Genomic DNA, 12,723 nt, shown 5'->3' with positions numbered 1-12,723 from the left:
GAATGATCACTCTAACATATGAAAAGCCTTCTCAAGGTCAATTTTTAAAATCATGTTAGTATTCTTTTTTCTTATTTTCTTGAAATAAGTGATATACTGTTATAAAATGATGGTATTATCAACAACTCTTCTATTGGAAAAGAAGCTGACTTGGCTATGTTCAATAATGGAAGAAAGAAAAAGTTTGATTTTATTTATAATGATTTTAGTGACAACCTTGTATATGGTGTTACTAAGTCTAATGAGTCTGTAATTCTTGAGGATGGAGGCATTGGCACATTTGGGAATAAGATACACGAAAGTAATATTCATTTTAAGATGGATCCTGTAGGACTCAACAACAGAGTTGTAGAAATATGTGATATTATTACCCACTTATGATAGTATTTTTGAAAGAAAAGTGAATGCATACCATCACGACTGGGGGCCTTGAAAGGTTTAAAAGAGTTAAGAACTCATTGGCGCCTAAAGGAGCATCTAGTATTGAACTTATTGAGTCTCAATTACTCCATCAATCTTTGATTGAAAAAGAAAAGTTATTCCTACGAAAACTAACCCCGTAAGGTTAGCTAAAGAGTAGAGACTTGATGTGAGTTATGTGATGAGGAGGGAAATTAACTATATTAGATTAGTAGATTTTGAAACTGAAAATAAAGAAGAAGAAAATAATCGAGCTTTTTTAATTTTTTTTCCCTCGATCAGATAACAATGCCTAAGAGAATAAACAATCATGCACTTACTAATTTGATGTGCATATTAGGTGCAGTTGTAGGCAAGTTTTAAATGTGGAAGACCGTACCAAATAGAAATCTGCTAATTGCTACAAGTACAATTTGCTGGTGGGCCAAAATTATCTTTCAAAAAGGTTTGGGGGGTCAAACTTGAAGATGAACAAAGAAAGAGAAAAGAAGGAAAGTGAAGAAAAAGAAAGTACTGTTTTGCGTCGTCGTTAGATGTACTTAACAAGTCTTGCAGTGTATTGCCATTCTAATTCCACCGTTACATTCGCCGGCGCCGTCACTCCTCCAGCCGTTCTCAGCTCGTAGCAACTCCACCGCCCTCCACACCGACGGTTACCGTATTTAAAAGGTACAACTCTCCTATTCCTCATCATTCACAGGTGTACGCCAATTTGTGCGAGTGCGAACTGAACTGAATAGCTTAGGCGATTTACCTTATTTAGAACTCATGATCATCCTTCAAGTGCGAAAAGTCGTCCATCGGAAGCTAAATTTACAATATTTTCTCTTTTATTCTTCTACAAAATATGTACAGCTAAATGTGTCTCTGTTCACCGGATACTGTTTTTTGACTATAAGCGGTTACCAATATACTTGTAACATGCAGCTGCTTAGCGCGCGCGCGTGTGTGTTTGTTTCTTTTTAAGGATATGATGCTTAACATGTGTGTTTCCGTTATAATACTCATAACTAATGCACTTCTGGTTATGGGGATCGAAGCGTTGTTGATTGGTTGATTGAATGCACTTCTGGTGCTCTACGACCTAAATTGGGACGAAGTAGCAAATTATGTACAGAGTATGGATTTCAGGAATATTGTGAATTGCTTGCTTTTGAATTGTCATGCATCTGCAACCTTGTGTACTAAATGTGATAAGTTTCTGAAAATTAATGCTATTATTGCCTATTAGCTCAAGGAATTAGCAAGTTAGTTGTGATGTTTGCGAGAAATTGTAATTCTGTTTTCTTATCAGATGGAAGGTGTAGATGCATCCAATTTGGATTTGGAAAAGGTGGGACCACAAGGTAATGCTGCGGAAGTGGATGGTTTTAGATGCAGTGTTGATGAGCTAGTCATGAAAGTCGATCAGGTACATATCATTTCTTGAACAAAAGTGAGAACTTCTATCTTATGCGATTCTCATATCTCTCTATTTCTTCCTGTTTTCTAAGTACGATAAGTAATCATGATATACAGTGTCTTATACTCTTTTGTTTTTTTGTTTGTGGTACCTGAGACATTGTTGCTTACTTTCATTTCTCCTTATCTGTCCACTATTATGCCTCCTGCTGAGATATTATTTGGGCGTGGTAGCAGGGAATGTATTGACTCTTGAGTAAAATTCTCAGCTCATCAACCGTGTAAAGAAAATGGACCTTGGGTCCTAACTCAACCCCAAAAGATAGCTTATGAGGTGAGGATTGCCTAAGACCATATAAAGAGACCGATGTGGGACAACTTACAGCTCACGAATTTGCTAGAATTTCAGGGTCATCCATACTCTATTATGTATTGACGGAGTGTCATATTTATGATGTATAAAGTTATGTAAGCTTGAAGAGCCTTTGAAGGTGTTTATTTTTATCAAAGGGAGTCTGAAATGACTAGGCATTTAAAAATAAGTTTATTGAATATGGTTTGACATCAAGACCTCTTCCAAGGCTTGTTATGCGGGTTCTATAAGTTACTAACACAATAGAATCAATTCAAAGCTTTATTTTATGGAAAGGACACAAAGTAGAAAAATAGTAAGTGAGAACAATAAGCTGCTTTTTACAACAACAATTCTTGTTGTTGGTGCACATAAATGGTACTTATCTAGGAGTCATAGCCCATGGTCCCTCTGTCATGTTCTTAGAAAAAAACATGTCTTTACAAACTTCTAATTACCTCCAATATTTGCAAAACTTTGACTTTCATGAATTCTCTAGTTTCTTCTTTTGACAACCGTGTCTACTGAAAATCATTAGCAGATAATAATTCTGCCACTGCTACCATTTAAGTTTTGCTTAGAATCCCTGCAACTTTAGATCATCCAATGGTGCATCAATAACTTTAGCTTCTTGTATAAAAACTTTTTCCATAATATTTTGTGTGAGTTAACTGCTAGTTGCTGCAACTTTCAGCTTGAACAAAGAGTGAATGAAGTTGAGAAGTTCTACTTGAACACAAGTATAAAGCAACCAAACACTTCAAAGAATACTTCTTCAGGGAAGCACAAAGATAAGGAGAAACATGTTCCTGGCTTTAAGAAGCTACAACTAGAAGCATCACGTGGAGAGGCCGCTGCGGCTAAGAGGATGCAGGAGCTTATGCGCCAGTTTGGCACAATTTTGCGCCAGGCAATACTTAATATTTGCAGTTCCCATTCTATCGATAATTTTTGAGGTCTTGATTGATACCTTATAGTAATAGTATGTTTCTGTTCTTTATTGTGCCAGATCACTCAGCACAAATGGGCTTGGCCTTTTATGCAGCCGGTTGATGTTGAAGGACTTGGGTTGCATGACTATTATGAGGTAAAACTTTCTGGTTCTGTTCTTTTTGTAAACTTAAAAGCCTTTTGATTCTTTTCTACAATATGGATTTCAGTTATGTGCTTACCCACATAAGTTAAAAGCCTTTTTGATTCTTTCTACAATATGGGTCTATCGGAAACAACATCTCTACCCTACAAAGATAGGGGGTAAAGTCTGCGTATACCCCACCCTCCCAGACCCCACTTGTGGGATCATACTGAGTATGTTGTTACTGTTGTTGTTGTTGTGCTTACTTTTGTATGTCTGTTATCTGCTAGGCAAAGTATTAAATTTTAATGCTGGGGATGGGGGAATTTCTCTTGGAAGTCTCGGACATGGTTCTAACTTATCTTACCTGCTTTTTGTACATGTCTCTATAATTTCTGGATCCATTTATGGCAATAATTACATTTCTTTTTAAGGTTTACAATGCAGTTGAATTGATTTTCTGCCTTTCAGATTATTGATAGGCCCATGGACTTCAGTACAATAAAGAACCAAATGGAGGCCAGGGATGGTGCCGGGTATAAGCACGTCAGAGAGATTTTTGCTGATGTTAGACTGGTGTTCAAGAATGCAATGAAGTACAATGATGAAAAGAGTGATGTTCATCGAATGGCGAAAACATTATTGGAAAAATTTGAGGAGAAATGGTTGCAACTTTTGCCAAAAGTTACTGAGGAGGTAACTATTACTTTGGACGTTAGTTCTTTGGTATGGCTCCCTTTAATTTCGTTATATCATGATCCTTGTATTGCAATATTCCAAATTCTTATCTGTAAATGTTGCATGATCATCTCTTAACTCTAACCATTTATTTTCAGGAAAAAAGACGAGAAGAGGAGGAAGCAGAAGTTCAACTGAATATGCAGCTTGCTCAGGAGGCCGCTCATGCCAAATTGGCGAGGGATCTGTGCAACGAGGTAAAAGAAAACTTACTCTTGAAGCTTAACTTTGGCTCAAAACTAGTGATGGTTCAGTAATTCCCTCAAAGCTTGCTTTAAGCTTTGAAAATTCATAACAATGTCCTCTATCTCTCTTTTGGAGCTTGATCTGGCCTATGAATTTTCGAGTCTGAATTACCCAACTTTGTCACAGCTTTATGAAGCTGATACACACTTGGAGGAACTCAGAGAGATGGTGGTCACAAGATGCAGGTTTGGATGACTCAGATTCAAATCTATAAGTGCTACCTTTTATCTGCTCTATTTGTTTTCTCTTTTTAAGGATTGCTGCCTCCTGACTTCTCCCAGGATTTGAGGTTTTGTCTGGAATGATAGCTTCAAAGATTAATCTTGTTACATCTGGCAGGCCCGAAAAAGAAAACCTGGTAGAATGTTTCTTGCATATAATTTTAAATTATCATTTCATGATTAGGTGTCTGTTCTATTTAATAAAAAAACTGATTAAGTGGCTCTTATTTTTGAAATTTTCGACATAAGCCAACTCATGTTCTTCCCATACATTCCAAGTAGGCCAAATACCTAGATAGCCCCTTGTAGTTAGCACGATTTGTCAAGTAGACACTTTAACTTTGTGAGTGTCCAATTAAACACCTCTTCCCGACAGAAATATATGTAGTAAAAACCTCATGCTGACATGGAAAAATATGTGCTTTTCACTTGCATCTGAGCGTGTGAATAACTTAGAATTATTTGTTCTTTTTTTGGGGGTCATTTCTGTTGTAAAAAAAGTCATTATGGGGAATAAAAGTTAGATTGAGGGGACTGTCCTTAAAGATATTTCACCCACATAGTGATGAATAAAATTAAGCGTATCCCTAAGGATTGAACAAGCTCTTCTAGTATAAACTAGGAGCAGAAATAACAAAGATTAAACAAAAGAAAACCCAGCACAATAAAAGAAAATGAGAAGAAAAGTTAACTTTTTCCACACTTTAAAATGAACATATATACATATATTCCAAAGAAGGTGGACATCTGATAATAAATTGTTGAATCCATTAAGGCTTTTCAAAATATTAAGAAATATCAACATAATAAAAGCCATGGATGTGACGTTTTAAAACATTACTGAAACGTCAATACCGTTAGGACTATTAATTAGTCAGTTGATTTTGTGAAGAAAAAAATGTTTAAATCTCATAATTATTGGCATTCAACAATCAGATTCATTTTGACAAAATTGAATTCAAAGTCATACAAATTATTTGCTACAAATATTAAATATATTCAAAATAATTAGTATAATAAAAACCCATTAACATGATATTAAGAGAATGAACCTAGACATGATTTTGAATATGACATCAAAATTATTTTTAGTTTCATTCTCTTAATATCATGTTAATGTGTCTTTATTATACTAATTATTTTGAATATATTTTTAATATTTGTAACAGATAATTTGTATGACTTTGAATTTAATTTTGTCAAAATGAATTTGATTGTTGCATGCCAATAATTATGAGATTTAAAAATTATTTCTTGACAAAATCAACTGACTAATTAAGAGTCTTAACGGTATTGACATTTCAAAATGTCACATCCATGGCTTTTATTATATTTCTTATTATTTTGAAAAGTCTTAATGGCTTCAACAATTTCTTATTAGATGTCCACCTTCTTTGGACTCTCTCTCTATATATATATAATGTCTTTGTGTTCATTTTAAAGTGTGTGGAAAAAGCGAAAAACTTTTCTTCTCATTTTCTTTCATTAAGCTGGGTCTTCTTTTGTTTAATCTTTGTTGTTTCTGCTCCTAGTATATATTAAAAGAACTTGTTCAATCCTTGGGGATACGCCTAATTTTATTCATCACTGTGTGGGCGAAATATCCTTAAGGACAATGTACTTGACACCCCTTAAGCTAACTTTTATTCTCCATAACTAATTTTCCTATAACAATCTTAAGGAAAATTAAGTTTTACCACTGCTCAAAACATATTACATCTTTAAAATTTAAGAGAGGAAATTTAAAACACTCAAGATAAAGAGAACTACAAAAGCATCACTTATAAGACTAAAGAGATAACGCGCAGTTTCTTTCACAATACAAAATGCACATACATAATAACACGCTACAAATCCGCATCAGTAAATAACGCACAACCCGAAACACTAATAAAATTAGAAGGAGATTAGATTATATGTATCATCTTAAGGCCAAAGTTTATGTGTCTATTATATTCTCACGAGAATAAGCATGAAAGAATAAATGTTGAGGAGGTATTAGTTCAATTACGCATACCTAACACTTAGATATAATGTTACGCAAAAACATATCAAGTGGAAAATGTTACCGTACGTCTTTAAAGTCCATCAGAATTCCATAAGTAGTATTCTCCATAAGAAAAAAATGAAATATCCCTAAGATTGTGTCCCTGAACCCTATTCTCCATAACTAATTTTTATTACAACAATCTTAACGGAAATTAAGTTTTATCACTGCTCAAAACAAATAACATATTCCTGGTGGAATACTTGCCAATTATCCTATCCTTCTATTCCTTTTGAGATATCATATCCACTATTTTTTCTAAACAATCTCCCACATATCTCAAAAAGAGTATTAAGGAATAGAGTGAAATAAAAAGTTTTGCTGGATTTTCTATATATGATTACAATGTGAATCTGGTGTCTCGTGGACTATGAACTAGACCTAGAAAGAATAAGATTAAGCTTATAGAACAATTGGTGAAGTTTAGAACTTATATGAACCAAAAATTCTTTTGTAAGTCCGGGGTCTTATCTATCACATTATACCCGCACAATCTTTGTCGTTATCACGGTTTTGCGCTAAGAGGCCATGCCGCTCCTGGTATTCATGAGCTAAGTTGCTCGAACTCGGGTGCGGGTGTCCGATACGTGTGCAGATCTAGAGGTCGGATCCTTCATGATATAAATCTTAAGATTCAGAGGTACGGATCTAGGTGCGGATACGGGTGCGGGGATTCAACTAAAATAATTCAAATATCTAAAATTAAAATTGTAAAAATATGTCTAGATTATGAGACATTATGTGTAAAACTTATAAGGTATTTCGAGAAAGAGAAAATAATGATCAAGAGGAGAATCAGAGAAGGAGATAAAAGGAAAATGACCGAGATAGAAGTTTCTATATACAAGGTATTCCATTTTCTTCAATTTCATCCTACCTTTTGTTTTGATTTCAAAAATCATTATATTTATCTCTAATTCCTCCGTTGATTTTGGTCAAAGTATCCAAAATCGATTGACCAACTCCGGTACGGATCCCACATCCGTGTCGAGTGAAGAGTCCGAACAACTTAGTTCATGAGTACTCTAGAAATTTTTGTTAGAAATTTCATAGGAGCGGCACCACTCCACACTATCATCTAGTGTATTCTGCAGAGCAATACACCACCTATAAAGGATATGAATTGGATTAAGAGTTTATCACAAAGCCTCACTTTCCTTGCAGATTTGCACTATATTCACACACCAAAGGAGAGACATAAACTAATAGTGCACATTTGATCAACTAATGACTTGTTATTACCCATATGAACCTAATTCATGGGATCTCCAATCATATAGATTGGGTTACCATCATTATTGATCTTCTCAAATTGACAAAAAAAATCCCATTCCCCTTGATGTTTCTTATTGTCGGTGAATTGGCCAAATTCATCCCAGACTTCCCACAATTATAAAAATTATCACATATTACAGCAGCTACTCTATCATAATGTGTCTCAAACAAATATTTTCTATTAAACTTCATTATGGCTTGGCAAGCACTATGCATCAGTTTAATTCCTAGCGGAATACTCATAATGAGGTTTTGTAACCACTCAACATTATTGCCAGCTAATTCAATGCTACAAACTCAGATTCCATGATGAATTCAGCTATTATTAGTTATTTAGCTGATTTTCATACAACACCTCCATCAAAGGTGAACACATAACCACTAACGGATTTTGTCCCATTTGAATCAGAGATTCAATTTGCATAATCGTGGTATCTCTCAAATATTATTTTTTATCATCAACACTGGCTTCTTTCCGAAAGAATGCATTAGGAGAAGAAATAACATAAAAAAATATTTTTGACTCATTTTCAACAAGACCAGTATAAAAACTCATCATCTATTTTTTTTTCTCTCTTGTTCTTTTGCTTCTCCTCGAATATTTATTTTAAAAGCACACGTGAAATATTATCACTTTTAAAACGTCTCGACATAACTTTAGTAAAATACCGTGACCCCCACATTTTCATAAATTTTATTGTCGGGGGATAATATTTTTCATAACTTATAAGAAGTATTATCAATTCCTCATAAGACATTTCATCTTATAAATAACAAGCTAATAATATAGTTTCACCCAAACAATTATGTATTGTTACCGACACTATGTCGTCATAAACACATATCTTAAGTAAGTACAAGTACTAGCATTTTCAATATTTATTTTAAAATTAGTAAGCAACACAAATAAATCATGATTACAATACTCATTGCCCATAAAAACTTGTTTTTGTTTGATGCAACCTCATCATTCTCAAAGAAAATTTGCACTCCAACCTTTTCTAGCAATTCCACAGGAACCAAATTGGCCCGAATATTAGAGTTATGGATCACCCAGCTAATGCCATATTTTTCAGAAGTGAGTTTAAGAAGAATTTTTCCTTTTCAAGAACTTGAGTAGTTCTTGAATCACCAAAATAAATAAATTCTTCTTCTTGTTCTTCGACTTGGGTGTAGGACAAAAAATAACTTTGTTAGCACAAATATGTTTAGTAACACAAGAGTCTAACACCCAATATCTTAAATTAGCCATAAGATTCACTTGAGAAATGACCGCAACAATTACATCATCCGCTAGTCAAATTTATTTTTGACTTTGCAGGATTATCATTTCTCTCGAATCCTCTTCTACATTGAGAAATATATGATGGCTTAGTATGCCCCCACAAAACAATTATTTTCCGCAAAAGTTTGATCTCAAATAAATAACTCATAGTTATATGAAGAAAAATCAGTCATTATTCAACATTCACCCAAATGACCAAGAGATAAGCAAAGATTATTTTTAGATCAAACTTTCAAAAGGAAGCGTCCAGATTCATATTTTCTGAAAGTGTCTAGATTGATTTTATTGGGCATTTTGTGCCTTTATTACTTCATACAATAATGGATCATTATTCCATATTTGTAACCGTTAGACCATTACTCACCCATTATAACCTCTTGATTCCGTTCACCTATATATATGCACATTCTTTCCTTTTGTGAGGCTAAGTATACAGAAAATACTCTCCTTCCTTCTGCTAGATTTTCTACCAAGAATGAATTTTTGTTAGTTTCTGCTCCTAGTTTTATACTAGAAGAGCTTGTTGAATCCTGGAGGATACCACCCAAACCGGGTGAAATATCCTTAAGGACAGTGTCTTCGACATGCCTCAAGCTTTGAGAATTCCCTACAAGTTTCGTGATCAAGTATTTTCCGTAAGATTTACAACAATTTCAACCACCTCCTTCCTCTTTCACTGAGAACCTTCTTCTTCCTCACTTTTATGAGAAGAAGTTGCCAGAAAAACTGAAAAGAAGCTGGCAGTGGGGTGAGGGCAGGGGATGTGAAATGAGAAAGAAGTGGTCTGGAAACCCGTACAACCATACATCTTTGAAGGATTCACTAATTTCATATTCAAAACCTGCATTTTAGACTAGCAGCCTGCAGACATTTATCCCCTGGTAGATGTTTGTATTTGTCTTCTTCTTTATGCATTAAAAATTGCATTTACGAAAAAAATTAACCCTCAATTCAGCATCCTAATTGGGGAGTGTAGATTTGAATGGGGTGGGGGAAGGGGGGAACTGTTTTCTGTTTTCTTTTCAATATGGTATTCCTTTTTCCTTAAAAAGTTACATGTAGCAGTCAATGATTGGTTCATTAGACACGTCACCACAAGGGTGTTTCACGTGCTTGGTCTTATGGACACAGGTGTTCGCGAAACACACTTTTGTTGCGTAAAAATGTTCAGATGGTCAGTAATTAAGTCGAAGTTTCTAACTGACAAGTCGTGCCAACTTTAAGGGGCTATCTAGGTATTTAGCCTTTCAACAATGAAGATAAACATCGAGTTACCTCATCATTGAAAGTAGATGAGTTGCATGAGTACAAGGCTACATCTAAATTTTACTGCTAAAGTTAGTGTGAGCAAGGTTACTATCAGGTGCAAACTGAATCGATGATTCCTGAAACAGATAACAGTTATGTTCTGGATAAGAGTCCCTTGAGCCAGCCATATTTCTCAACACCTCACCCTGTGGTGATAGCATCACGCACAGGAAAATTATTGGTAAAAGTCTTTAAGCTGAAGATCCAGTATAGTTTGTTATAGAACTCCATTGGGAGTAGCTACGTAACAAGTACTCAGTTAGAACATGAGATTCCCAAACTTGGAAACCAATAAGAGGATATACCTGTCTCATTTTAGAAATATTGTTAATTTTTCCCAGATATATCCAGTATGAGTGAGACACGGTCACCTAGAACTGTTTGCTATCCAGTGGGCCAAGTTGCTTATATTCTGGACTAACTAAATTGGAATTTCATTTGAAATCTTGAACGTTTCTGGGATATGCAACTATAGAAGCTCCTGAAAGTGACAAATGGAAATAGATGCAGTAGTTTTTTGATCAGTGCATTCCTCATTAATTTCGAAACCATACAAGCCTGGCCAGCCTATTATGTGTGGCCAAGACCAAGGCAAGCATGGAAATCGTCTCCCTTGCAGTATTATAAATAATCTTTCCTTCTTTAGCCATCTAAACTGATCCTTTGACGCCAGGGGCTTCTCTAGTGCAGGTTCCTTTTCGCCTTTGTTGCTCCACTAGTACATGCGTGGAAACTTCCTGGGAGATGTGAAGTAAAACAATTGTTTGAATCTCGATTTAAGCTGAAACTGATTAATTGGTATTAGTTTGTCAATTGGGTTTGGGTTACTCTTCTTGTGCCAAGTGATTGTTTCTGTCTGCACATGGTATAGTTCTCCTCGGTCAACTTGAATATGTTTCTCTTGGTGCTGAACTTACAATAGATAGTTTTGGGCTGGCAACAGAATTTGCAGATCAACAGCTTGATGACTACGTTGAGACGGATTCTGATTATTTCTTTTTATCTTGTTTGTGTGCTGTTTTGTCTGTGAGGCCAATTGCTAACTTAATTTCCTGGTAAAGAGAGAGCTCCTCTTCCAATTTGAATGTTGGTTTAACTTCACCTTTTCATTGTCTTTTTCTTGTTCAGTAGAAAGGTTCCAGCATCTCCTTTTTATTAGCATTGGGTTGATCTTACCGACTTATCTGTCTCTCTATCCTGAATTCATGAGATCTGTTGTGCTGGATGTCTGTTCTACGTAACCTCCAGAATGGAAAAAAGAAAATTGTCTTTAGGCACTATTCATCTGGAGTGCTCTATTCATGCTCAAATCTTTTTCTGTATACCCGCTGGTGTAAACTTCATCTGATTCTGGTTTCTTTGTGTGGCCAAGTTTAACATTTTGTTCTTTTTCCTCTCGTGTATGGCAACTCCAGAAAAATATCAATAGAGGAGAAGAGAAATCTAGGAATAGCTCTCACGAAGTTATCTCCCGAAGATCTTAGTAAGGCTCTGGAGATAGTAGCGCAAAATAATCCACTATTTCCAGCCTCGGCAGAAGAGGTGGAACTTGACATTGATGCTCAGGTTTTCATGAGACTTTAAACATATCCCCTTTTCAAGAATTTTATATATGGCTCTTGCATATTTTAAAAAGTTCTCTTTGTGGTTTCTGTAGAGTGAATTGACATTGTGGAGGCTAAAATTTTTCGTCAAGGATGCATTAGAAGTTCAGGGCAAGAGTACAAGCAAAGGTGATAACAGTAACTCGGTCAATCCTAATATTAGTGCTGCCTCCAAAAGAAAAAAGGAGATTTGTGATGCTCTTGTGAAGAATGCCAAGAAACGAAATAAAAAGCCATCTAAATGAACTTGTTTATGAAATGGCTATGCAGTTCTTGTGTATCATCAGGAATGCTTCATTTGACTAATCTTCGTTGAATCTAAAAGTTTTTGACAATTTTCCAGACTCTGGAGGAGAAAAGGGAAATGATATTGGTGTTTGATTGGTCAAATTAACCACGTCTCTGAGTGTTCAACTTAAATGCGCTCCACTTTTTAGGAAAATAACACCAAGTAAAAATTTTTAGAAAAAAGAAAACAGCAGATGTATTTTTCTCGTACTCCTAGTTGCAAAATAGTCCGCAGTAAATCAAAACAGATTTAACAACCGAAGTTCAACTGGGACAATCCCTTTTGAAAAAGTGGAGGATATGCTTAGTTAAAGTTAAACGAACAAATGTAACTACTGAATCTCACAAATTCTGGACGCCATTCTAATTTTTTTTTTTTTTTTTTTATAAAAATAATTCTCCCTCTACCCCATTTTGAGTGGATTAATTTGATAAATTCTAAAATGATACTCGGCCTCAATTG

The 12,723-nt window shown here is 35.1% G+C and overlaps 1 protein-coding gene across 2 annotated transcripts; it reads left to right on the top strand.

Moving 5' to 3' along the window:
- The first annotated feature begins 834 nt into the window (after positions 1 to 834).
- Positions 835 to 12,314, top strand: LOC107788034 (transcription factor GTE6-like). 2 transcript variants are annotated; one of them, XM_016609674.2, is made up of 9 exons: positions 835 to 1,089; positions 1,715 to 1,831; positions 2,868 to 3,083; positions 3,183 to 3,260; positions 3,720 to 3,974; positions 4,085 to 4,183; positions 4,359 to 4,417; positions 11,784 to 11,934; positions 12,026 to 12,314. In XM_016609674.2, the coding sequence occupies exons 2-9, from the start codon at positions 1,715 to 1,717 to the stop codon at positions 12,215 to 12,217; spliced, it is 1,167 nt and encodes a 388-aa protein (XP_016465160.2). In that variant the 5' UTR covers positions 835 to 1,089; the 3' UTR covers positions 12,218 to 12,314. The 2 variants fall into 2 exon arrangements, with proteins under 2 accessions (XP_016465160.2, XP_016465161.2); XM_016609675.2 differs by having other exon boundaries at positions 846 to 1,089; positions 3,720 to 3,944.
- Positions 12,315 to 12,723: the final 409 nt, after the last annotated feature.

The sequence above is a fragment of the Nicotiana tabacum genome, chromosome 13 (assembly GCF_000715075.1).
Source record: "Nicotiana tabacum cultivar K326 chromosome 13, ASM71507v2, whole genome shotgun sequence".
NCBI classification, from domain to species: Eukaryota; Viridiplantae; Streptophyta; class Magnoliopsida; order Solanales; family Solanaceae; genus Nicotiana; species Nicotiana tabacum.
Note: the sequence above shows the minus strand (reverse complement) of the source record. Positions and strands in the feature narration are given on the sequence as shown.

Coding starts and splice junctions, on each gene's coding strand:
- LOC107788034 (XM_016609674.2), top strand. CDS start 1,715: ATGGAAGGTGTAGATGCATCCAATTTGGATTTGGAAAAGGTGGGACCA. Junction 3,975..4,084: donor CTTTGGACGTTAGTTCTTTG/GTATGGCTCCCT, acceptor ATTTATTTTCAG/GAAAAAAGACGAGAAGAGGA. Junction 4,418..11,783: donor ATGGTGGTCACAAGATGCAG/GTTTGGATGACT, acceptor TGGCAACTCCAG/AAAAATATCAATAGAGGAGA.